The sequence below is a fragment of the Ranitomeya imitator genome, chromosome 2 (genome assembly GCF_032444005.1).
Source record: "Ranitomeya imitator isolate aRanImi1 chromosome 2, aRanImi1.pri, whole genome shotgun sequence".
NCBI lineage: Eukaryota > Metazoa > Chordata > Amphibia > Anura > Dendrobatidae > Ranitomeya > Ranitomeya imitator.
This window is the reverse complement of record NC_091283.1, coordinates 291,429,331-291,456,197: the sequence shown is the minus strand read 5'-3', so window position 1 is coordinate 291,456,197 and position 26,867 is coordinate 291,429,331. Positions and strand designations below refer to the sequence as shown.

The 26,867-nt window shown below is 45.4% G+C and overlaps 2 protein-coding genes across 3 annotated transcripts in view; both read left to right on the top strand.

The window, feature by feature from the left end:
• Positions 1 to 5,487, top strand: part of LOC138663258 (zinc finger protein 420-like) — a 62,531-nt gene extending 57,044 nt beyond the window's left edge. The window contains exon 11 of one of the 2 annotated variants that reach the window (XM_069749431.1): positions 2,808 to 5,487. In XM_069749431.1, coding sequence (XP_069605532.1) covers positions 2,808 to 4,672 — 1,865 coding nt within the window. In that variant the 3' untranslated portion in view covers positions 4,673 to 5,487. The remainder of the gene's footprint in view (positions 1 to 2,807) is intronic. The other variant, XM_069749430.1, reaches the window with a different exon arrangement.
• On the top strand, positions 4,681 to 5,410 carry LOC138666430 (oocyte zinc finger protein XlCOF22-like). Its single transcript, XM_069754651.1, has 4 exons — positions 4,681 to 4,696; positions 4,746 to 4,996; positions 5,045 to 5,200; positions 5,297 to 5,410. The coding sequence occupies exons 1-4, from the start codon at positions 4,681 to 4,683 to the stop codon at positions 5,408 to 5,410; spliced, it is 537 nt and encodes a 178-aa protein (XP_069610752.1).
• Positions 5,488 to 26,867: the final 21,380 nt, after the last annotated feature.

The window sequence follows — 26,867 nt, the reverse complement described above, 5'->3', positions numbered from 1 at the left end:
TGATATTATTGTTGATTTTGCCTATTATGAGGCTTAGAAAAAAAATAACATCCAGCAAAATGACACCGGAGGCTCCTGTCCAGTAGCATCTATCTCTTACTTATAGATGATACTGCACAGGCGCTGCCATCGCCGGTGACATTTTGCTGGATTGGTTTATAGAAACCCTGTTGCTTCTCAACAGCCTTTTAGCCGCTACAGGTATGTGCATACGTTGCAGAATTGCTTGTGAAATTTTCTGCGCAGATTCTGCAGCTTTTGCCAGAAAGAAAGGTAAAAATCCGCATGGATTTGGTGCTTATTTTCATGTGTTTTTTTATTCGGATTTGTATGCATTTTTGAAAGCTAAATATAGAAAAAAAAAGAATTGTGATGTCATTTCTTGTCCAACCTCTTCATTTACATACTCCATTGAACAATAATGTTTACACACACAGAAAGAAAGAGATAGATAGATACATAGATTGATAGATGGATAATAGATAGATCTATAGATAGATAACACCAAGCCCTATGTTTAGGAATAAACATAAAATAGTACATAAAAAAGTGAAATAAAGACACACACAAAATCTGCGTTAGGCTGGGGTCCCACTTGCGAGAAACTCGCAAGTGTCTCTGACCTTAATACCCGGCCGGCACTGCTGCCGGCACTCAGGACTGGAGTGGTAAGCTGCATAGAAATACATGCAGCCGTACACTCCGGTCCCGAGTGCCTGCGGCAGTGCAGAGTATTCATGCGAGAGTTTCTCACAAGTGTGACCCCGGCCTTAAACGCAATATGTCTTTAATTTATTTTTAAAAAATGTGCTCCCGCGCAATTTTCTGCACCATAGAGGGAAAGCCAGCGACTAGGGGCCTATGTTTATAGCCCGGGAAGTGGTTAATACCAATGGATCTTCCCAGGTTATGAATATCACCCCTGTAGCTGTATATTTAGTTTTTACTGGCTAAAAAAAACTATGTGGGGTCCCCCTATAATTAATAGCCAGAAATGGCTATGCAGAGAGCTGCGGGCTTATAATCGTAGCCTAGGAAGAGGTCATGGGTATTGCCCCCTCCCCAGCTACAAACACCAGCTCACAGCCGCCCCAGAAATGGCGCATCTATAAGATATGCCTATTCTGGCACTTAGCCTCTCTTCCCACTCCCCTGTAGCGGTGGCATATGGGGTAGTAGTTGTGGGTTGATACCACCTTTGAATTGTAAGGTGACATCAAGCCGGCTTAGTAATGGAGAGGCGTCAATAAGATACTTATCCATTACTAATGCTATATTTGTTAATGGGTTAAATAAAAAAAGACACAGCCAGGAAAAAGTATTTTAATGAAATAAAATACTACATAGTTTTGCCATCTTTATTGTTCTGCCAATCCATGCGACGCCCTCGATCTCCTGCAAAAAAAGAAAAAATAATAAACCAACACAAATACTCCCTGGTCCGATGCAATCCATTTAATAATGACTGTCCCATGACGATCTCCCCTATAGAGGGTTCACATGAGCAGATGTGACAGCACTATAGGCCTCCAGTGACACACTGACAGGAAACAATGGCTCCTGCAGTGCAACACTGAAGAGGTTACCCGAGTTCAGGCTCTCGCTTTACGGCAACGCTGCGTGAGAATTTTCCCACGCAGCGGTGCCGCAAGTGACAGTATGAACTATACTGAACTCACGGCGGAGGGATACAGTGCAGAGGATTACCTCCTCTCACTGTATCACCGGAGCCCCTGGAGAGCGGTTGCATTTGCTGATATGACAGCTCTCCACGGGAGATCGTCGTTGGACGCTCATTATTACATGGATCACATCGGATCAGGGAGTAAACTGTTGGTTTTTTATTTTTATTTTTTTTTTTACAGGTGATCGAAGGCTTCGGAGTCTAGGTGTATGGTCAGTATGTATGATGTGTATGATTTTTTTTTTTTAGACTTGAACACAGTAGCCAGATGATGGTACTACTACTGTCGCATTATCCGGCTTCCTGTCACTGTAGCAGGCATAGCCGGATGGGACTAGTAGACAGTTCGGAAGATGCCTTCCCACACAAAGCCACACACACACAGATACACACACACACACACACACACAGCCATACATACACAGATACACACACAGACACGCACATCTTCTCCGTACACAGTCTCTGCCCACACTCTTCCCCTTCCCCACCTGCAGTGTTTCTCACAGGCACATCCGCAGCACATCCGCAGATCTTTTTTAAACCTGCGATATTGCTGCGGATTGGCCTGACACAATGGAAGTCAATGGGTTCAGAAACGCTGGAAATCCGCAAAAAGAATTGACATGCTGTGGGAAAATACTGCAATTCCTCGCATTTTTCCCCTGCATGTGCACTACAAATGTCAATTTCACATTGACTAATATTGCTTGTGCACTACACTGTGGATTTGATGCAATTCCGCGCGTCCAAATACTCTGCAGATCCACATCAAAATCCGCAATGTGTGCACATAGCGTAATGTTTTTCCATTGATAGATCATGGACCTGTTTGGACTTGTTTTTTGGGAGATGAGAATTGGTATTATTTTCGCCTGCATAACATTGATTGGTTTCTTTTTACTCTATATTTGTGAGGCAGAATGAACAAACAGTTGAACACCACACACTACTGGTTCATCTAATAAGGTTTTCTATTAGACTGTGAACTGTCATTATCTTGGTAAATAATTAGTTTTTTTAACATAGCTTGCCATGTTTATGGACAGTTTAATTAGAAATGTTCAAAAATATAAAACTCAAGGATATTTTATTAAAAAATAATTGGTTTTTATCTTGGCAGATGACTGTACCAGGAGATCAGAAGGACAGCTGACCTCTTTAATTTTTAAATATGATGATCTTGAGATCCTACAAGATACAACTGAAGTGAATGCTATTACTCCAGTTATAAAATCATCCATTCACAGCAAAGATCTGTCAGCTGATCCTTTGAAGCAGATCATGTCTTCTGATTCATTACCGACTGAAAATCAAAGTCACAAAAGAGGCATTAAAAAACAAACTGCTCCTAAAGCAAAGAAGTCATTTCCATGTTCAGAATGTGGGAAATATTTTAACACGAAAGCGCATCTTGATAACCACCAGAGAACTCACACAGGGGAGAAGCCTTTTTCCTGTTCAGAATGTGGGAAATGTTTTAATCGGAAAGAGCATCTTACTGGACATCAGAGAACTCACACAGGGGACAGACCTTTTGCATGTTCAGAATGTGGGAAATGTTTTAACAGGAAAGCGCATCTTGATACCCACCAGAGAACTCACACAGGGGAGAAGCCCTTTTCCTGTTCAGAATGTGGGAAATGTTTTTACCGGAAAGAGCTTCTTGTTAGACACCAGAGAACCCACACAGGGGAGAAGCCTTTTTCCTGTTCAGAATGTGGGAAATGTTTTAAATGGAAATCGGCTTTGGTAACACACTACAGAACTCACACAGGGGACAGACCTTTTGCATGTTCAGAATGTGGGAAATGTTTTAACACGAAAGCGCAGCTTTATACCCACCAGAGAACTCACACAGGGGAGAAGCCCTTTTCCTGTTCAGAATGTGGGAAATGTTTTTACCGGAAAGAGCTTCTTGTTAGACACCAGAGAAACCACACAGGGGAGAAGCCTTTTTCATGTTCAGAATGTGGGAAATATTTTAACACGAAAGCGCATCTTGATAACCACCAGAGAACTCACACAGGGGAGAAGCCTTTTTCCTGTTCAGAATGTGGGAAATGTTTTAATCGGAAAGAGCATCTTACTGGACATCAGAGAACTCACACAGGGGACAGACCTTTTTCATGTTCAGAATGTGGGAAATGTTTTAACACGAAAGGGCATCTTGATACCCACCAGAGAACTCACACAGGGGAGAAGCCTTTTTCCTGTTCAGAATGTGGGAAATGTTTTAACCGGAAAGAGGCTCTTGATAGACACCAGAGAACTCACACAGGGGACAGACCTTTTTCATGTTCAGAATGTGGGAAATGTTTTATCACGAAAGCGCATCTTGATTACCACCAGGGAACTCACACAGGGGAGAAGCCCTTTTCCTGTTCAGAATGTGGGAAATGTTTTTACTGGAAAGAGCTTCTTGTTAGACACCAGAGAACCCACACAGGGGAGAAGCCTTTTTCCTGTTCAGAATGTGGGAAATGTTTTAACCGGAAAGAATTTCTTGATAGACACCAGAGAACTCACACAGGGGACAGACCTTTTGCATGTTCAGAATGTGGGAAATGTTTTAACACGAAAGCGCATCTTGACTACCACCAGGGAACTCACACAGGGGAGAAGTCCTTTTCCTGCTCAGAATGTGGGAAATGTTTTTACCGGAAAGAGCTTCTTGTTAGACACCAGAGAACCCACACAGGGGAGAAGCCTTTTTCATGTTCAGAATGTGGGAAATGTTTTAAATGGAAATCGGCTTTGGTAACACACTACAGAACTCACACAGGGGACAGACCTTTTTCATGTTCAGAATGTGGGAAATGTTTTAACACGAGAGCACATCTTGATTACCACCAGAGAACTCACACAGGGGAGAAGCCCTTTTCCTGTTCAGAATGTGGGAAATGTTTTTCCCGGAAAGAGCTTCTTGTTAGACACCAGAGAACCCACACAGGGGAGAAGCCTTTTTCATGTTCAGAATGTGGGTAATGTTTTAAATGGAAATCGGCTTTGGTAACGCACTACAGAACTCACACAGGGGACAGACCTTTTTCATGTTCAGAATGTGGGAAATGTTTTAACACGAAAGCGTATCTTGATTACCACCAGAGAACTCACACAGGGAAGAAGCCTTTTTCATGTTCAGAATGTGGCAAATGTTTTAGCGAGAAAACAGTTTTGTTTCAGCACCAGAGAACCCACACAGGGGAGAAGCCTTTTTCCTGTTCAGCATGTGGGAAATGTTTTAATCGGAAAGAGCATCTTACAGGACATCAGAGAACTCACACAGTGGAGAAGCCTTTTTCCTTTTCAGCATGTGGGAAATGTTTTAATCGGAAAGAGCATCTTATTAGACATCAGAGCAGTCACACAGAGGAGAAGCCTTTTTCCTGTTCAGAATGTGGGAAATGTTTTAATCGGAAAGAGCATCTTACTGGACATCAGAGAACTCACACAGGGGAAAAGCCTTTTTCCTGTTCAGAATGTGGGAAATATTTCATCCGGAAAGACGTTCTTGTTAGACACCAGAGAACTCACACAGGGGACAGACCTTTTTCATGTTCAGAATGTGGGAAATGTTTTCACACGAAAGCGCATCTTGATTACCACCAGAGAACTCACACAAGGGAGAAGCCTTTTTCCTGTTCAGAATGTGGGAAATGCTTTAGTCTGAAAGAGCATCTTATTAGACATCAGAGCAGTCACACAGAGGAGAAGCCTTTTTGATTTTCTTAATGTGGGAATTTTTTTACTTGGAAATCGACTGTTAATAAACACCAGAGATGTCTCATAGGGGAGAAGCCATTTTTGTGTTCATAATGTTTGAATAGTTTTAACCAAAATTGGATCTTCTTAAAGGGGTTGTCTCATGTCATTCCTCATGTTTGCTGACAAAAGGATATAACTAAACTTTATTAATTCCAAATGTAAAACTATACCCAGAATTCACCCCCTGAAGTTAAGTCAGAAGGTGACTAATAGAAAAAACATGTACCCCACATTTCAGTATATAGGGTGAGGTGAGGTATACACACTCACTCTCAAAGCCTCTCACTTCTATGGGTTTCATTGTCCTCAAGAAAAGACAACTCATCGGGAGACTTTATTTAATATTGACCTATATTCAAGCCAGACTAGATGGGGAAAAACAACTAAAATCGTGTATCATGTTATCCAAAACATTCAGAAAACTAGCCATATATAGGCAGTTCCCAGACGTCAAACTATATACTTCGTAAGTTTATAAGCCACTCCAGTGGCGGTCAGTCAGGAATAGAAAGTATGTGAAAATACAATATAATTATTGTTTTTTTATTTGTTTTGCTTTGTAACAGCTGTCTATTTGTAGTGCAGGCAAATTGTCCTAGACTGAACTCAGTTTTCAGATGGCCAAATATGTACCACTCAGGGAAACTTATCTGCTCCAAAGATCATTAGCAGCTTCTACAGTAAGTAATGGCTATGCTGCGGTCTGTCAAGCAATGAGTACAATATCATTATAAAGACTAGGGATATGTGCAACCATAATGTCTGGGAGATCTGTGCTATTATTTAGTATGAATATGCAAATTAAGTTGAGTTCCCTGAGCGGTATATACTGTATTTTCACATACTATCATTCCCGACACTGGAGTGGCTTATAAACTTACGAAGTATATAGTTTGAAGTCTTTGATCTGCCAATATGTGGCTAGTTTTCTGACTATTTCGGATAACATAATACATGATTTAAATTTTTTTTTCGTCTAGTCTCACTTGAATGTAGGTCAATATTAAATAGTCTCTTGATGAGTAATGTTTGGGGAGGACGATGAAACGCGTAGAGACGGAAAGCTTGGAGAGTGTATATGTCACCTCACCTTATATACTGAGATGTGGGGTAAATGTTTTTTTCTATTGGTCACCTTCTGACTAACCTTCAGGGGGTGAAATATGGGTATAGTTTTACATAAGGAATTAATAAAGTTTAGTTTTATCCTTTTGTCAGTGAATCTTCTAATAAAGGGATAATTATATACATATATTTTTTTTTCTCAGTGAACTCATTCCTCATGTTTGGCCTCATTAAAATAAAACACTCATACTCTGCTGGCGTGCCGGCTACACTTCAGCGGTGTTGAGACTCACTGTTCCGGGGCTTATGTGAGTTTATCACATCACATGAGCTCTGCGCCCAATCAGTGGCAGCTTCGCCGTTCCTTCCTTCGGACGTATTGAAAATCAGCAGGAAGCCAGGGCCGCGACTGGTCTCTGACTGCATCATGACTCGATTTGTCTGAAGGTGGGGACAGTGATGTCAGTGCTGTTTGGGCACATGGCTCACATGTCGTAAAAACCTCAAGAGACCCAAGAATGCAAGTACCCACACTGCTGAAATGGTGCCGGTGTGGGAGGTTTGTGTAAGTGTTTTTATTTTATTAGGACTAAACATGAGGAATGAGAAGAGGTTGTCTAAGTAGTGGACAACCTTTTTAAACATCAAAAATCCCACACAGAGGGAAGTCATTAATTATGAGCGAGTGTACTCGTTGCTTGGTTTTCCCGAGCACGCTCGGTTGACCTCCAAGAATTTATGACTGCTCGGAGATTTAGTTTTCATTGCGGCGGCTGAATGGTTTACAGCTACTAGCCAGGCTGAGTACATGTGGGGGTTGCCTGGTTGCTAGGGAATCCCACATGTACTCAGCCTGGCTAGTAGCTGTAAACCATTCAGCTGCTGCGATGAAAACTAAATCTCCGAGCAGTCATAATAAATACTCGGAGGTCACCCGAGCATGCTCAGGAAATCCCGAGCAATGAGTACACTCGCTCATCACTAGTCATTATCATTAGTGATGAGCGAATGTACTCGTTGCTCGGGTTTTCCCTAGCATGCTCGGGTGATCTCTGAGTATTTCTTAGTGTTCGGAGATTTAGTTTTTCTCTTCGCCACGACAGCACCCACTTGAGAGAGGGGATCTGCCCCTAGGAACAGGAAACCCTATGGAGAGATAAAAGGGGCGGTCCCCCTCGCTCCCACAGTTGGTTTCCTGTTCCTAAGGGAACTCGTGGAGAAGAGGATACCTGGCCTGGACGCCACTTGCGCGGTTTACCTTAGAGGATGGCAGGGGCTCCAGTGCTGGAAGCAGCATCGGGCATCCTAGTTCAGCTCCCCCCTCTGCTGGCAGGCACCGTGAGGCCAGGATTGGAGAGTCACCTGGCTCATGGAGAAGGACACTTCAGCTGGCCTGCGGAGGGCTAAACGTACTCAGGTAAGCGCAACGCCATTTTCGGTGGGCGTACGCGCAAGTGTGGGGCCCGATGTGTGTTCCCCCAGAAGTGAAACAAAAGCTTCCTGGGTGAGTGAAGGAGAGAGATGGTGCCAGCAAGCAGGCAGTGTGCAGGTGCACGTAAGATGGCCGTGACCCGGAAGTGACAAAGACTTTCGGGTACAACATGAAGAAAATGGCGGCCTCCAGTGTAAAAGGACGCCAGTGCTGATACCCCAGAGTCAAAGCATGGCATCACCTCAGGACTAAGCGGTGCCTTTGTTAGAAGACACAGCCAATGCACCTCACAGCCGTACAAGCAGCGGACGATCCAAACAGCAGATCCTCCACATGAAGCCCTAAGGAGAAAAGATCCGACCGATCCACCTCTCAGCCTGTAACTCCTCCTTCTCTTCAGCCGGTACCTTGACCTATAGCTTCGCTGGGGTGAGTGTGTATCCCACCCTATTAAGCTGATTGTTGCTCCCTCTTTTTTTCTATGCACCCTAGGCAAAAAGAACTGAAAAATCAAAACAATATGCTTTATGTACCCCTCCCAGATAGTCATACAAAGAGAATATCTTACACATGTATTGAAACCACATTACGTAAAGAATCCTCAGTAAGATCAGATGACATCAGAAAAATGATCAGGGACGAATTGCTGGCCTTACGTAGTTCAGAGAGTATTCCTGAAAGTAAAAGCAGGAAATATAATTCACCAAAATTGGACTGTTCTACTGGTAATGAAGATAGAGATACGGATATTTCCCAGGAATGTATTTCCTCGAAAAGTGAACAAGCCACGTGCTTTCCAACAGAAAGCATTGATAATCTTGTAAAATCTGTCTGTGACACCATGGGTATTAAGGATACCAAAGACCCCAAAACACCACAAGATATAATGTTCGCAGGATTATCAGAAAGGAAAAGACCAACCTTTCCAGTAATAACAGCAATCAAAAATTTAGTTAAAAAAGAATGGGAGAGCCAAGGGCAAAAATGGTTCCCTTCATCATTGAAGAGGCGTTATCCCTTTGATGATGAGGACATGTCTATTTGGGCTAAAGCCCCAAAAGTAGACGCGGCAGTAGCATCCATGTTTAGAAAATCCTTACTTCCAGTAGAGGATTCTGGTTTCCTACAAGACCCGCTGGATCGCAAAGCCTACTCTCTGTTAAAGAGGGCATGGGAATCATGTACAGGGGCATTTAAACCGGCTATATCAGCTACATGTACGGCAAGGTCCATGTTAGTCTAGCTAAACGATCTAGAAGAAGGTCTAAAAGGCGGCCTCTCCAGTGATAAGCTAATCTCTTCTTTACCCCTGATCAGAGGCGCTACAGCATTCCTGGCGGATTCATCTGCTGACTCTATTCGGTTAGCAGCCAAATCAGCGGGCCTAACCAGCGCAGCACGTTGAGTGCTTTGGCTAAAGGGTTGGAAAGGAGACACCCAAACAAAATCAAAGCTCTGTGGCCTTCCATGCCAGGGTGAGTACCTGTTTGGTCCAAAACTAGATGAAATCCTGACCAAAGCGGGTGAGAGGAAAAAGGGGTTCCCTAATAATTATTTTCCATTTTATAGGAGAGCATTCCGGAAGCCTGTTTTTAATAAGAGAAAGGATTTTAGAAACCAGGACCGCTGGGCCAATAGAGATACCAAACAAAAAGGTTCTTTTTTTCTGAAAACGCCCATTTAAAATGGAAGACAAACCACGTTAGAACAGATCTACCAGTAGGTGGTAGATTGTCTTTTTTCTCCACACAATGGTGTATAGTAACCTCCAACTCTTGGGCTATTAGCCTCATAACTTCAGGCCTAAAATTAAAATTTGCCCGAGTCCCTCCCGACTCATTCCTGTTGACTTCTTTAAAGTCTCAATCTCAACAACAGTTTTTGGAGCAGGAAATAATAAATCTCCTATCCAAAAGAGTATTAGTAGAAGTCCCGTTTCATCAGAGAGGAAAGGGATCTTATTCCCCTTTATTCTTGGTTCCAAAACTAGATGGGTCATATAGAACTATAATAAATCTTAAGAAATTGAATATCTATTTAGAAAACCAAACCTTCAAGATGGAGTCTATCATATCCACTGTAAAACTTCTGTTCCCCGGGTGCTTCATGGCAGTCCTCGACTTAAAAGATGCATATTACCATCTACCAATTTATGTCAAACATCAGCAGTATCTGCGTGTGGCGATCATGATAAAGGGACAGATATGTAATTTCCAATATACAGCAATGCCCTTTGGACTGTCAATAGCTCCCAGAGTCTTTACCAAATTAATGTCAGAAGTAATGTCATACTTAAGATTAAAAGATACTCTCATAGTTAGTGTTGAGCGATACCTTCCAATATCGGAAAGTATCGGTATCGGATTGGATCGGCCGATATTCAAAAAATATCGGATATCGCCGATACCGATACCAATGCAAGTCAATGGGACCAAAATATCGGAATTAAAATAAACCCTGACTTTCCTTGTAGATTCTTTCTACATGAAGGAAAACAACCAAGAATAATGTAGGATGTATTGGGGGAGGTGGCGGAGACATTTAAGGCATAGGTTTAGCCCAATCAAATAGAATAGCAGGAATTAAAAAAAATTTTTTAAGACATTCGGAGTTACAAAGATATTGACTATGTTAAGATTTTTTTTTATTTTGTCAGATACTGATGTTTCACTACTTCCATGCCCTTCACCTTCTTTTTTACTTCTCCCACACTTTCTTCCTCATCATCCTCAGCAGCAGCATCTTTGACATCAAATTCTTCTTCACCTTATTCATCTTCATCTTCTACCTATTATTTTTTTTTGTTACATTCTTCATACTCTTTTTATGAAATTATTATTCTTCATATTCTACTTCATCATATTCTTATTTGCGACAGGCATTCCTGTAGTTGTTATATATAAAAGTTTGAAGATTACACATTCCGTTCTGCCTGTCACAAAAGAGTTACAGCAGGATTTGTCCGTGTTCAGTTAGGCCTGCAGCAGCAGACTTTTTCCAGGGGCACCTCGAAGAGGAACGGACTCACCCCGATACACTACTTAGTCTTCTTCTGCTTATAATTTAGATAATATCTTTTGCTCTGATTTTTAGTCTTATGCTTAATATTCTTCTGCTTTTTGTTCTGCAGCTTCTTGTTCTTCTGCTTCTCGGTCTTCAGGGTCGTCCTCTTTAGGGTCTTGAACTTGGAAATGTAGCAGAAGTTACAAGAGTAAAAGACACTGCTGAGAACCAGCAGACGGTACTGGAACCCGGATGGCTAGCCGAAGGTCCAAGAGCCAATGGAACTACCGAGGACCAGCTGACGTTACTGGAACCCGGTTACTAAGCAGGAGGTACCCGTGCCAGAAAGCACTACCAAGGACCACCTGACGTTGGTGGAACTCGGATACCCAGGAGGAGGCACCTAAGCTAAAGGCTCTGCCCGGAACCAGCTGACGGTACTGGAACCAGAATGGGGAGCAGAAAGTACAAGAGCAAAAGACACTGCCGAGAACCAGCTGACGGTACTGGAACCCGGATGGGTAGCCGAAGGTACAAGAGCCAATAGAACTACCGAGGACCAGCTGATGTTACTGGAACCCGGTTACTAAGCAGCAGGTACCCGTGCCAGAAAGCACTACCAAGGACCACCTGACGTTGGTGGAACTCGGATACCCAGAAGGAGGCACCTAAGCCAAAGGCTCTGCCCAGAACCAGCTGACGTTACTGGAACCAGGGGAACTTATTCAAGATTGTCTTCCTAGAGCCCCAACTAGCGGTGTTGGAGCCAAGGGTAAGCAGGGGGAGCAGAGTGTAGGCCGAAGCCTGCACTGGAGGCAGTTTAATATCTGTTGTGTCTGCGTGGCGTTTGCAGGACACATTGCCGGCTACACAGCAGGGGAACAGCTGGCGTTACTGAACCCCACTGACACAGTGGCGAGTGTTTTTCTCTGTGCAGCCAGCACTTCCGAGCACCAACTGGCGGTGTTAGAGCCCAGGGAATCACGGAGCGGCAGAGTGTAGGCCGAAGCCTGCACTGGAGGCAGTTTAATATCTGTTGTGTCTGCGTGGCGTTTGCAGGACACGTTGCCGGCTGCACAGCAGGGGAACAGCTGGCGTTTCTGAGCCCCACTGACAGTGGCGAGTGTTTTTCTCTGTGCAGCCAGAACTTCCGAGAACCAACTGGTGGTGTTAGAGCCCAGGGACAGCAGGAGGAGCAGAGTGTAGGCCAAAGCCTGCACTGGAGGCAGTTTAATATCTGTTGTATCTGCGTGGCGTTTGCAGGACACGTTGCCGGCTACACAGCAGGGGAACAGCTGACATTACTGAACCCCACTGACACAGTGGCGAGTGTTTTTCTCTGTGCAGCCAGCAGTTCTGAGCACCATCTGGCGGTGTTACAGCCCAGGGAATCAAGGAGGAGCACAGGAGCAGAGTGTAGGCGAAAGCCTGCACTGGAGGCAGCTTATAGTCTGTTGTGTCTGCATGGCGTTTGCAGGACATGTTGCCGGCTACACAGCAGGGGAACAGCAGGCGTTACTGAACCCCACTGACACAGTGGCGAGGGTTTTTCTCTGTGCAGCCAGCAGTTCCGAGCACCAACTGGCGGTGTTGGAGCCCAGGGAATCAAGGAGTTGCAGAGGAGCAGAGTGTAGGCCGAAGCCTGCACTGGAGGCAGCTTAGTGTCTGTTGTCTCTGCATGGCGTTTGCAGGACACGTTGCCGGCTACACAGCAGGGCAACAGCTGGCATTACTGAGCCCCACTGACACAGTGGCGAGGGTTTTTCTCTGTGCAGCCAGCACTTCCGAGCACCAATTGGCGGTGTTAAAGCCCAGGGAATCAAGGAGGAGCAGAGGAGCAAAGTGTAGGCCAAAGCCTGCACTGGAGGCAGCTTAGTGTCTGTTGCGTCTGGGTGGCATTTGCAGGACACATTGCCGACTACACAGCAGGGGAACAGCTGGCGTTACTGAACCCCACTGACACAGTGGCGAGTGTTTTTCTCTGTGCAGCCTGCACTTCCGAGCACCAACTGGTGGTGTTAGAGCCCAGGGAATCAAGGAGGAGCAGAGTGTAGGCCGAAGCCTGCACTGGAGGCAGCTTATAGTCTGTTGTGTCTGCGTGGCGTTTGCAGGACACGTTGCCGGCTACACAGCAAGGGAACAGCTGGCGTTACTGAATCCCACTGATACAGTGGCGAGTGTTTTTCTCTGTGCAGCCAGCACTTCCAGGCACCAACTGGCGGTGTTGGAGCCCAGGGAATCAAGGAGGAGCAGAGTGCAGGCCAAAGCCTAATTGAGCACATTGAAAGGGAACCTTTAAACCCCCTGTGAAGGAAGCCCAGTTCCTCCCATGTCACCAATCCGTGACGTCACTACACAGGCACAGTTCTCCGGCGCCCCCTTTGTCTCTCAGGTCAATAAGGGAACTGCACCTAGAGCAAATGGCCACCAGGGAGACTGCCCTGGTACCCACGCTGGGTATTCTAAGATTCGCAATCAGAGTAAAAGGATCAGCCCAAAATTAATTTATGATTTAATTGCCTTAAGGGCGCACTAGGTAATTACAAGAAATATACAGTCAAAATATATCAAGAGTTACAGTCAGAGTAAAATATAACTGTCATGATATGGTATGAAATATCATATAAGTAGTTTCTCTTGTTAGCAGGCTGCGGGCTAAAGACCCCCCTTCCCTTGCACACAGCCAAGAGCTTCCTTTCCAGCTCGGAGAGCAAAAGTATTTACGACCGGCAGTCCTGCAGTGGAAAGTGACAAGCTAGAACTGGATTCTACGTTTCCAGAAATCCATGGAAGTTCTTTGTTTTGTTTTTGTAAGATATTATGCAAACCATTTACGTTAAGAACACGAAAATATATATTCTTAATCTCCCTCGGTGGATCTACCCATCCGTCGAAACACGGGCTTTTAACTCCATCTGGTAAAAAAGTAGGGATTTCTCTGCAAATATGTATCACAGACAGGACATATTTGATCTCATTAGAATGCCCACGTTAATCCGAGATGAATGCTGGGTTTACTATGACTATGACATGTTTTGTAGCGGAGTTATCAAAATTAGATATAGGTTAGGGTAAAATGAGTTAACTGAAGAGGTAGGAGAGACGAGGTGATCCAACCCCTTTCTGGGATGTTACAGGCTTAGCTATAACTGTCTGCCCACATCCCCAGCACAGTCTTGTCTTTTCCTGGAGAGCCCTGAGCACGTCCCATGAACTGGGACGTATGGAAAACTCCACTAGCCTGGGTGCCTGCAATGCTTTGAACATGTGAGTGTTATCTTTTCTCCTGTAATCCCTTTATGTTATAATTACCTTGTACATATTTGCAATTGTCTCATTTGTAACATCCTTGTAAAATATTTTAATAAAACACTGTCTGAAACTTTATGGAGTGTAATAATTAATATACTAGATTATTTCTCCATGCTCTAAACGTACCCTGTCTCCTGAAGGGAATTACGCTACTGTTGTGTTGGGTTAGCTTCGGACCCGTTAAATCGAAGCTGGTGGCAGCGATACCGTGTGCAGACTTTTGGGTGATGTTGAAGCGGCTGCGGCGTTGATAATTATTGTTCCTGCCTGAGTGGGTGTAGTTTATCGCGTCGCTGCAGCGTGCCAAATAGCCAGTACATAGCAGGCAGCCTGTCTGGCGACTAATTACCCAGGGTGCAGTACTCTATCTGACCTGAGAGTAAGGGGGGCGCCAGAGACCTGCAAGTGTTAAGTGGAAGTGTAAGCTGGATATACATAAATCCCTGCAGTTCGTGGTATATTGAAGAGCAGTGGGATAGCTAGAATAAGCCCCTGCTGTAAACTAAGAGGTCAATAGCCTTGTGTGTGTTCTTTCATCACATTGTTAGCAGTGGAGGGATAACTAAGATAAGCCCCCCTACACATGTGATAGCTCTCTGTTGGCCTAAAGTCACCCCGACACGTAGCGTAGGGGTGACGGTCACGGTGTGAATCGTGACAATAACAATCATAAAACAAGGCTTAGAGCTATAAAGCTGGAGGTCAATTTACCAGGTTGAAGGTCGCTTGTGGAAGCCAGGGGGCTCAGCGTTCCGCAGGTCCAAGAAAAGAAAGTGTGTGCTTGCTCCCCTCTGGCTGGCATATGCCCTGTTCCTTAGTTAGTCATCTTCCTCTGTTCTGACCCACTCTCCAAGTGTCCCAGCTCTTAACACTGCTGTATCCCTCCCCCTGTAGCTGGGTGGGCTTAGCAATCTCCGCCCCTCTGCCTCCCTGCAAGATTTATTCCAATATCTAATAAATGGGATAACTTCTCTCAGGATGATCGGATCAGTACACGGGCAGCACCAGCGCATGTGGTTTGTTCTGCCGGTCGTACAGGGATCAAACCTGGACCCATTCGGTCGCTGTGGGAGGCTGATCTCTATATCTCGGGTTTCGGAACTCCCACGGGCCCGGGAGTCGCACTGTCAGATGCACAATTTCTTTAGGGCGAGGGGGATATTTTTTATGAGCCGGTATGTTATGATACGGTGGTCTAGGAGCAACATGGAACGAGCACTGAAGGAAGTGGTAACTGTACTGACCGCAGTCCCTAAGCTCAACACAACACTAGAAGTAGCCGTGGAATGCTCCTAACTCTCCCTAGGCATCTCGTCACAGCCTAAGAGCTAACTACCCCTAAAGAAAGAAGCAGGAAAACTATCTTGCCTCAGAGAAAATCCCTAAAGGATAGATTAGCCCCCCACAAATAATGACTGTGAGTGGAGAGGGAAAAGACATACACAGAATGAAACCAGGATGAGCACAGGAGGCCAGTCTAGCTAAATAGATAGGACAGAATGGAACACTGTGCGGTCAGTATAAAACACTACAAAAATCCACGCAGAGTTTACAAAAAATCTCCACACCTGACTAAAGGTGTGGAGGGCAAATCTGCCTCCCAGAGCTTCCAGCAAGACAGAATTAATTCACACTGATAAGCTGGACAAACATAGAAAGCACAGAATGGATAAGTCCACAATCTATGGACAGAAAAGAGCAAGCAAAAACTTAGCTTAGCTGAACTGGTCAGGATAACAGGGAACTCCAAAGAGATGTGAATCCAACCAGGAACTATTTACAAGTGGCACTGGCTGAAGAAAGAGCCAGACCTAAATAGCCGAGCAGAAGAGACGATAAGTGGAGGCAGCTGATGACAGCTAACTCCAAGGAGCAGCCATACCACTAGAAACCACAAGAGGGAGCCCAAGAGCAGAACTCACAAAAGTGCAACTTACAACCACCGGAGGGAGCCCAAGAGCGGAATTCACAACAGTACCCCCCCTTGAGGAGGGGTCACCGAACCCTCACCAGAGCCCCCAGGCCGATCAGGACGAGCCAAGTGAAAAGCACGAACCAAATCGGTGGCATGGACATCGGAGGCAACAACCCAAGAATTATCCTCCTGGCCATAACCCTTCCACTTGACAAGATACCGAAGCCTCCGCCTCGGAAAACGAGAATCCCAAATCTTCTCAACCTCATATTCCAACTCTCCCTCAACCAACACCGGGGCAGGAGGGTCAACCGAGGGAACAACGGGCACCACATATCTCCGCAACAAAGATCTATGGAAAACATTATGAATGGCAAAAGAGGGAGGAAGAGCCAAACGAAAAGACACCGGATTAATAATTTCAGAAATTTTATAAGGACCAATAAACCGAGGCTTAAACTTAGGAGAAGAAACCTTCATAGGAACATGACGAGAAGACAACCAAACCAAATCCCCCACACGAAGCCGGGGACCAACACACCGACGGCGGTTAGCAAAACGTTGAGCCCTTTCCTGAGACAACGTCAAATTGTCCACCACATGAGTCCAAATCTGCTGCAGCCTGTCCACCACAGAATTAACACCAGGACAATCAGAAGGCTCAACCTGCCCAGAAGAAAAACGAGGATGAAAACCAAAATTACAAAAGAAAGATGAAACCAAAGTAGCCGAACTAGCCCGATTATTAAGGGCAAACTCGGCCAACGGCAAGAAAGACACCCAATCATCCTGATCAGCAGACACAAAGCATCTCAAATAGGTCTCCAAGGTCTGATTAGTTCACTCAGTTTGGCCATTAGTCTGAGGATGAAACGCCAAAGAAAAAGACAAATCAATGCCCATCCTAGCACAAAAGGCCCGCCAAAATCTAGAGACAAACTGAGAACCTCTGTCAGACACAATATTCTCCGGAATGCGATGCAAACGAACCACATGCTGAAAAAATAATGGAACCAGATCTGAGGAGGAAGGCAACTTAGGCAAAGGTACCAGATGGACCATTTTAGAGAACCGGTCACAAACAACCCAGATAACAGACATCTTCTGGGAAACAGGAAGATCTGAAATAAAATCCATGGAAATATGCGTCCAGGGCCTCTCAGGGACCGGCAAAGGCAAAAGCAACCCACTAGCGCGGGAACAGCAAGGCTTGGCCCGAGCGCAAGTCCCACAGGACTGCACAAAAGCACGCACATCGCGCGACAAGGAAGGCCACCAAAAGTACCTAGCAACCAAATCTCTGGTACCAATAATCCCAGGATGACCAGCCAACACTGAACAATGAACCTCAGAAATTACCTTACTTGTCCATCTATCAGGAACAAACAGCTTCCCCACTGGACAGCGGTCAGGCCTATCAGCCTGAAATTCCTGAAGCCGCAAATCAGGGAAGATAGCAGAAAGAATCACCCCCTCCTTAAGAATGCCAACCGGCTCAAGGACTCCAGGAGAATCAGGCGAAAAACTCCTAGAGAGGGCATCAGCCTTAACATTCTTAGATCCCGGAAGATACTAGACCACAAAATCAAAACGGGAGAAAAACAGGGACCATCGAGCCTGTCTAGGATTCAGCCGCTTGGCCGACTTGAGGTAAATCAAATTCTTATGATCGGTCAGGACCACAACACGGTGTTTAGCTCCCTCAAGCCAATGTCACCACTCAAACGCCCACTTCATAGCCAACAACTCCCGATTGCCGACATCATAATTGCGTTCCGCAGGCGAAAACTTTCTGGAAAAAAAAGCACACGGTTTCATCAAAGAACCATCAGACTCCCTCTGAGACAAAACGGCCCCTGCCCCAATCTCAGAAGCATCGACCTCAACCTGAAAAGGAAGAGAAACATCTGGTAGACGCAACACAGGGGCAGAAGTAATTGGCGTTTAAGCTCCTGAAAGGCCTCAACAGCCTCAGAGGACCAATTCATCACATCAGCGCCTTTCTTCGTCAAATCAGTAAGGGGCTTAACCACACTGGAAAAGTTGGCAATGAAACGGCGATAGAAATTAGCAAAGCCCAAAAATTTTTGAAGACCCTTCACAGATGTGGGTTGGATCCAGTCATGAATAGCTTGGACCTTAACAGGATCCATTTCTATAGACGAGGGAGAAAAAATAAAACCCAAAAAAGAGACCTTCTGAACTCCGAATAGGCACTTAGACCCCTTCACAAATAAAGCATTATCACGAAGGATCTGAAACACCATCCTGACCTGCTTCACATGAGACTCCCAATCATCGGAAAAAATCAAAATATCATCCAAATGTATGACCATGAATTTATCAAGATAATTGCGGAAAATATCATGCATGAAAGACTGGAACACAGATGGAGCATTAGAGAGCCCAAATGGCATCACAAGGTATTCAAAATGGCCTTCGGGCGTATTAATGCAGTTTTCCATTCGTCACCCTGTTTAATACGAACAATAATTTATGCCCCTCGGAGGTCAATCTTAGTAAACCAACTAGCCCCCTTAATCTGAGCAAACAAATCAGTAAGCGAAGGCAAGGGGTATTGGAATTTGACCGTGATCTTATTAAGAAGACTGTTCTGTCTTCCTCCACGTAAGATGCTGTGTGGATTCCAACATACGGCTAAACCTTCATCCACATCCCAGTAAACAGACTGTGTTGATGCTTAAGTCTTATTTATTAGGGTGATGATAACCAAAACTATAATGTTGAACAACAATGGTGAACAGTATTCATAGTAGGTGATCGAATAGTGAATGATGTTGATGTACAAAGAGGATGTTCAGTGAATAATCATAGTGGATGACTGGTGAAAAACTGTAAAGAATAACAGCATTTCAGTATATGCACATACAGGGTGCAACCACATAAATAACTGGGACATTACAGCAAGGATTATACAGAGTGCATTACACAGTAATTCTAACAGCACTGCTCTATTCTATACAAGAATGCATCTATCTACATGCAGAGTACACCTGAACCTAACTGCAAGCTGCAAAGCACATCTGCCTAACTATATCTGACTATAGGAGCTGCATAAGGCTTAAATACTAACACAAAACATAAGATGCATTAAACCTTTATAAACGTACCGAGATCCGTTAGGACAGGGGTAAGGAAGTAAGCGAGACACAAAAAGAATGTGGGCGGAACTAACCCATAAGACATTGCTCTAGGAAGGAAAAGTTGGTAAACAACATGAAAAGTAGGTAACTGATGACCTCCAGTGGCCACAACTTGAATAACAAGATAATTAACTTTCTGCACATTAAGATTGGCAGAACACTCCCCGCTTGGCGTCAACAGATGCCACAATTAGGTTCCTTTGGGGAAAATAATAATACAAGCTCGGTAACGGGCCTGAGGAACAGTTTGTTTTCTCCAAGCTTGCACACTCTGACCTCTACTTTCCGCACTTTCCCATCTTTACTGGGAAGGGTCTTAATGACTAGGCCGAGTGGCCACTCGTTCCGATGTGACTGACTGTCTTTGACGAGTACAACATCGCCAGATTGAATGTTTGGGCGGTCTTTCTGCCACTTTGTCCTGGTTTGCAGAGTGGAGAGATACTGTTTCCTCCATCTATTCCAGAAGACGTTGGACACGCTTTGTACTTGCCTCCATTGTCGTCTGTAGAGGTCTTTGTCATTAAATTCTCCGAGTGGAGCTTTCGGGACACAGGTTTTCTGTGTGAGTAACATTGCAGGAGTAAGGATGGATGGATCTCCAGAATCACTAGAAAGTGCTGTCAGTGGCCTGGCATTCATGATGGCTGAGACCTCTGCCAAGAACGTGGATAAACTCTCTTGTGTAAGTCTGGTGTTAGCTTGCAAGAAGATAGAGTCTAATATTCTGCGTGCTATCCCTATCATCCTTTCCCACGCACCTCCCATGTGTGAAGAGTGTGGTGGATTGAAGGTCCAGGTACATCCTTGCTCACCTAGATACCTTTCCACATTAGCGATGTCCAGATTGGAAGGGATTTGGAGTTCTCTTGCCGCTCCGATGAAATTCGTACCTCGGTCAGAACGAATATGCTTCACAGGGCCTCTGATTGCAATGAAGCGTCGAAGTGCGTTTATAAAACTTGATGTGTCCATCGATTCGATTACTTCGATATGAACGGCTCTGATGGACAGACACGTGAATAGAACTGCCCAACACTTTGCTTCTGTAAGTATTTTTCTAGTCCGTCGTGTAGCCATAGACCAAGGACCGAATACATCTAGTCCAACGTTGGTGAAGGGAGGTACAGTACTGAGTCTGTCGGGTGGAAGATTGGCCATCTTCGGATTTTGGAATGTGCCCCGGAGTTTGCGACATGTAACACAGTCGAAGATGAGTTTGCTCACTCTTCTCTTTGCTCCAACTATCCATAGTCCAGCCGCCCGTAGGTTTCTTTCAGTGAACAAATGGCCTTGGTGTCTCACTAAGACATGATGATGTTGAATCAGCAAGGTTGTTACGTGATGACGTCCAGGAATTATCACCGGGTGCTTCTCTGAAACTTCTACCTCAGCTTCTTGAAGACGGCCACCGACTCTCGGCAGCCAATCTTGATCGACAATGGGATCGAGCTTCCTCAGCCCACTGACTTCAGGAATGGGTTGTCTCTTGTTGAGGTTGTCTATTTCTCTGCCATAGTTTTCTCTTTGCACGACACGAAGTATTATTACCTTGGCTCTTTCCAGGTCGGGAGCAGTAAACGCAAGCCTGCAGTGATGCCAACCTTTACAAGGTCTCTGGCTATCAGGTAGTGCTGACTTGTAGGACTGGGTTACATGAGATAGACAAGCTATAGCTCGAACAAGTGACTTCCAGGTGGAGAACCTGCTGAACCGGTGAGATTCGAGGTGGCAGCTTGAAATCTCTGTATGTAGAGCAGACACTTGAGGTCGGATCTCTTCGTCTGTGTCTGGACCCACAAGTTCGAAAGTTTCAGGCCTGCTGATGTGGGACATCGAACGGTGCAAAGAGGTAGGACCTGTGAACCATGAAGTGTCCTTCAGATGACTGGGAGCAACGGATCTAGTCGCGTAGTCCGCGGGATTGTGGTGAGTAGGTACGTAGTGCCACTGATTAGGGCCGGTGGATCTTCTTATCCGAAGTACCCGGTTGCTGACGTAGACGTAGAAGCGTCGTGTCTCGTTACAAATGTACCCCAGTACCACCTTGCTATCGGTGTAGAACTCTGCATCCTTGATCTTCAGGCTCATCGCATCCGAGATCAGTTCAGCCAACTCAACTGTGAGGACAGCAGCACAGAGTTACAGTCTGGGTATCTTGTGTTCACGAAGTGGCGCCAATTTCGTCCGACTCATAACGAACCCAATATGGCATTGTCCGCTTACGTCTATGGTTTTGAGGTACGCTACTGCTGCAATCGCTTTGACTGATGCATCACAGAAAATGCAAAGTCTTTGCGTTTTGACCTCTGTGGATGGCACAGGAGCATACGGTCGTTTCACACGAAGGTTGGTCAGGGCTTCCAGAGACTTCCTCCACTCTGCCCACAGGTCAGCCTTTTCCGCTGGAAGTGGATCATCCCAATCAGTAGTGTCTTGGGTGAAGTCCCTGAGCATCAGCTTTCCTTGGATGGTTACTGGAGCTACGAACCCCAAGGGGTCGTATAAACTATTCACGAAGGAAAGAACTCCTCTGCGCATGAAGGGTTTCTCATCCTTGCTGATCTGAAGGGTGAAGGTATCTGTCTTCAGGTCCCACAGCAATCCAAGGCTCCGCTGCATGGGAAGGGGGTCGATGCTGAGGTCTAAATCTTTTAGATTGCTGGAATAGTCTTCAGAGGGAAAGGCTTCCATCAACTCTCGGCTATTGGAAGAAATCTTGTGTAACCTTAGGTTAGACTAAGCGAGCATGTCACGAGTCCTCTTTAGTAGACTGATTGCGGCCTCACTTGTCGGTGTGGACTTCAAACAGTCATCCACGTAAAAATCCTTTTCCACAAAGGACCTGACGTCCGAGCCATACTCTTCTTCTCTCTTTTTGGCAGAATGTCGGAGGCCGTTGATTGCGACCGCTGGGGAAGGGCTGTTCCCAAAGATGTGTACCCACATCCGGTACTCTTCGATGTCTTTGTCCGGGTCGTTGTCACGGTACCAGAAGAACCTCAGGTAGTTTCTGTGTTCCTCTTTGACGAGAAAACAGTGGAACATCTGTTGTATGTCAGCCATAAATGCCACTGAATCTCTACGGAAACAGAGTAATACTTCCAGAAGTCGGTTGTTGAGGTCTGGGCCCGACAGTAAGACATCATTCAATGACCCGTCTTCGCATTTGGCACTCGAGTCGAATACCACTCAAATTTGACCTGGCTTCTTAGGATGGTACACTCCGAAGATGGGCAGGTACCAACACTCCTCTCCGTGTCGAAGTGCAGGTGCAATCTCTGCGCGGTTGCTCTGGAATATCTTTCCCATGAAGGTAAAGAAATGTTCCTTTGTCTCAGGTGACTTCTGAAGCTTGTGTCTTAGGGAGATGAATCTGCTGTAGACCAATTCCTTGTTGTTGGGTAGGCGTCTCCTCTGAGGTCGAAATGGTAGAGGTGCGACCCAACTATTCGACGTATCCTTGACTATTTGTTCGTCCATGATGTCCAAGAATATCTTGTCTTCTATAGACATCGCAACCTTGTTGTCTTCCTTCGTCCTGTGGAAGACTGTACATCCTATGTGGTCTTGTTCACCTTCACAGGTGTGGTCTTTGTTGATAGGAACTGAGAAAGGGCAAGGTAGGGGAGTGCTGCTCGGTAGTTCCTTTACCAGCAGACTATTGTGACACGGCTGGAAGAGAGATGGATGTCCATTTTCTAGTGTGCTGGTAAGCATACTGTTGACTGAGACCGGCTTGTGTGCTCCTCCTAGACCAGGGGTCCCCAACTCCAGGCCTCGAGGGCCGCCAACAGTGCAGGTTTTCAGGATTTCTTTAGTATTGCATCGGTGGTAATGTGATCATCTGCACAGGTGATGATTCCAACCCCTGTGCAATACTAAGGAAATCCTGAAAACCTGCACTGTTGGCGGCCCTCAAGGCCTGGAGTTGGGGACCACTGTCCTAGACAGACATCTCCTACAATGACCCATCCAAGGTCTTGCCTCTGAGCGTATGGAGCATTCCGTGAGCCGTTGATATATTCTCTAGTCTTGTGGACTCGTAGTATATCTCTTCCCAGAAGTAAAGCTATTGGGGCTTCTGGTTCCAACTCAGGTATCAGGTGGGCTATACGCATCAGGTGGGGGTGATACGTTGCCACCTCTGGTGAAGGTATCTCAGACCTGTTGTCAGGAATCTGGTTGCACTCTAGGATGGTCAGTAGTGACACACAGGTCTGGCCATCCATGGACTCCACTTTGTATCTGGTTGCTTTCCTCCCCGCCGTCTCGACGGTACCTGAACATGTCCTAAGGGAGTAGGGAGAACCGGGGCCTACAATGTTGAAGTTGTCAAAGAAGATGGACCTGGCTAAAGACCTATTACTTTGGTCATCTAGGATTGCATATATCTTGAGCGCTTTGTCTCTGTGGCCTGTTGGATAGACTCGGACAAGGCAGATTTTTGAGCAGGATCTTCCTCCCGTGAGTCCCTTACAGATCTCCGTACATTGAGAGGTGACCGCAGGGGTGTCTTCGTCGGTGTTCTTCTGTTTCTCATCGTGTTCCTCTGCTTGTGACAACACTCCTGGAGGTGGTCCAGGATGCAAGGCTGTATTGTGATCCGTGCTGCTGCATTCTGCACATTTCACGCTAGCTCCACAGTTCCTGGCGAAGTGAGAGGTTGTAGTACAGCATTTGAAACAGATGTTGTTTTCCTTGAGGAAACCTTTGCGATCCTCTAAAGTCTTCTCCCTGAAGGCACTTTAGTAGAGGATGTGGTTTCCTGTGTAGAGGACACTGCTTACTGACATCCTGAGGTTTGCTCTCTTCCGTAGGGGGCTTAGTTGTCTTGTGTGGAGGACCTGTGGAATCAATATCAGTTTTATGGACTGCCACGGGTGTCTTACTGGGTTTGACACCAGGGGTAGTGGAACATGACAGAGTGAAATCAAAACTAGGGTCATTTCTGATCTTGGCTTGCTGGGTGACAAACTCAACAAATACAGTAAAAGGAGGGAATGGTACGTTATGAATTTGTTTATACCGTGAACCATGTATAATCCACCTTTCTTGAAGATTGTAAGGAAGTTTTTGTACTGTTGGATTGACACCCCTAGCAGTGTCTAAGAATGCCAATCCAGCCAAGTGACCTTCCTTCTGGGCGACCTGTAACTCTATCAATAAATCACTCAATTCTCTAAGTCTTTGATAACCCTTGGTCCCTATCTTAGGGAAATCATCAATTCTTTTGAATAAAGCATTCTCTATTACTTCTATGGACCCATAGCATTCGTCAAGTCTTTCCCACACTTTACGTAAACCTATGTGTGGGTATTCTATGTTAATGTCTCTTAGTCTTTTAGCATGCTCGACCGATTCAGCTCCAAGCCACTTTACCAGGAGATCTAATTCCTCACTACTAGAAAAGTCCAGTCCCTGAATGGCGTTCTGGAACGAAGCTCGCCACGACCTATAGTTTTCGGCTTTGTCAGTGAACTTTACAAGTCCTTTTGTTACCAGTTCTCGGCGGGCAAAGAACTTTGCCAAGTCTATGGTGGCTTGATCAGTGTTGGTACGAGCCGGTATGTTATAGCCATGTCTAGTGTGTGGTGCATCACCATACCTGTGAGACGCTCTTGGCTTCGGACAGTCTGCATAGTACCTTTCTGGTGAAGAAGATGTCTCTTTAAGGTGAGGTGGGAGCTGTACCTTCTTCTCAGTGGAATGGTAGCTGTGGTCGACTCCTCTGTGTTGGACGTCTTCTTGTTTGTAGTAGTGAAGTTCGGGGTTGGATCAATGATAATCGGCGTAGGCTGATCGTTGTAGTCTATCTAGGGTGTTGTCCATGCTGGAGTGTCGATGAACGTACTCTGCGACGCGCTGAGCTGGATCTTGCTGCTCTAGATCTGTTCCAAGAACGTTGCTGCGTCCCTCATAATAAGGATCCTTCATGGCTTTCAAGTACTCTGCCTTAGCTATTGCAGCTGCTGCCTCTTTGTCTACCATAAGTCTTTCTAGAGACACTTGCAGGCACGCACATTCTGCTTCTTGCTCTGCCCGCAAACGTGCATTTTCTGCTTCATGCTCTGTTTGTCTCAGCTTTAGATGCATTTCTTTCTCGGCGAAGGAAGACCTCGCTTTGGCTGCTTCAGCTTCAGCACGAGCGACAGCAGCCAGCTCTGCTAATGATGACCTGCTAGAGCTTGCTCGTGACCTCGTCTTGAGTGAGGATGTGCTGTTTCGAGACATTGTGCGCTTAGCTGCGTACTGCTGAGTGTTTTGGTGGGAAACTGAGTCTGTGTGCGGTGAGCTTCCGCGTGGCGGGAATGATGTAGCTCTTCTTGGCGGGCTGCAGTATAGTCTGCGGCTGTATGGCGGCTGCTATGATACCTGAATGCGGAGCAGTGTGGGTGTTAGCGGTTCCGTACAGTCTGATCAACTACAGCCTGCGACCGGCTATCAGTTTCACTGAAGGCAGCTAATCTGTTCTTACTTTACAATCACCGCCTGCGACTGGCGGTCTCGTTTTTCACTGTTGTGTCTTCCTCCACGTAAGATGCTGTGTGGATTCCAACATACGGCTAAACCTTCATCCACATCCCAGTAAACAGACTGTGTTGATGCTTAAGTCTTATTTATTAGGTTGATGATAACCAAAACTATAATGTTGAACAACAATGGTGGACAGTATTCATAGTAGATGATCGAATAGTGAATGATGTTGATGTACAAAGAGGATGTTCAGTGAATAATCATAGTGGATGACTGGTGAAAAACTGTAAAGAATAACAGCATTTCAGTATATGCACATACAGGGTGCAACCACATAAATAACTGGGACATGACAGCAAGGATTATACAGAGTGCATTACACAGTAATTCTAACAGCACTGCCCTATTCTATACAAGAATGCATCTATCTACATGCAGAGTACACCTGAACCTAACTGCAAGCTGCAAAGCACATCTGCCTAACTATATCTGACTATAGGAGCTGCATAAGGCTTAAATACTAACACAAAACATAAGATGCATTAAACCTTTATAAACATACCGAGATCCGTTAGGACAGGGGTAAGGAAGTAAGCGAGACAGGAGCACGTGTGCCTCTGTTCAGATCTGAGGAAAAATGGCTACTGAAGCTTGTCTTCACAAAAAGAATGTGGGCGGAACTAACCCATAAGACATTGCTCTAGGATGGAAAAGTTGGTAAACAACATGAAAAGTAGGTAACTGATGACCTCCAGTGGCCACAACTTGAATAACAAGATAATTAACTTTCTGCACATTAAGATGGGCAGAACAAAGACGATAATCAATACAGGGTCTCAAGGAGCCATCCTTTTTAGCAACAAAGAAGAAACCTGCTCCCCATTGTGACGAAGAGGGACGAATATGCCCTTTCTCCAAAGATTCCTTAACATAGCTCCGCATGGCGGCATGCTCTGGCACAGACAGATTGAAAAGTCGGCCCTTAGGGAACTTACAACCAGGAATCAAGTTAATAGCACAATCACAGTCCCTATGTGAAAGAAGGGA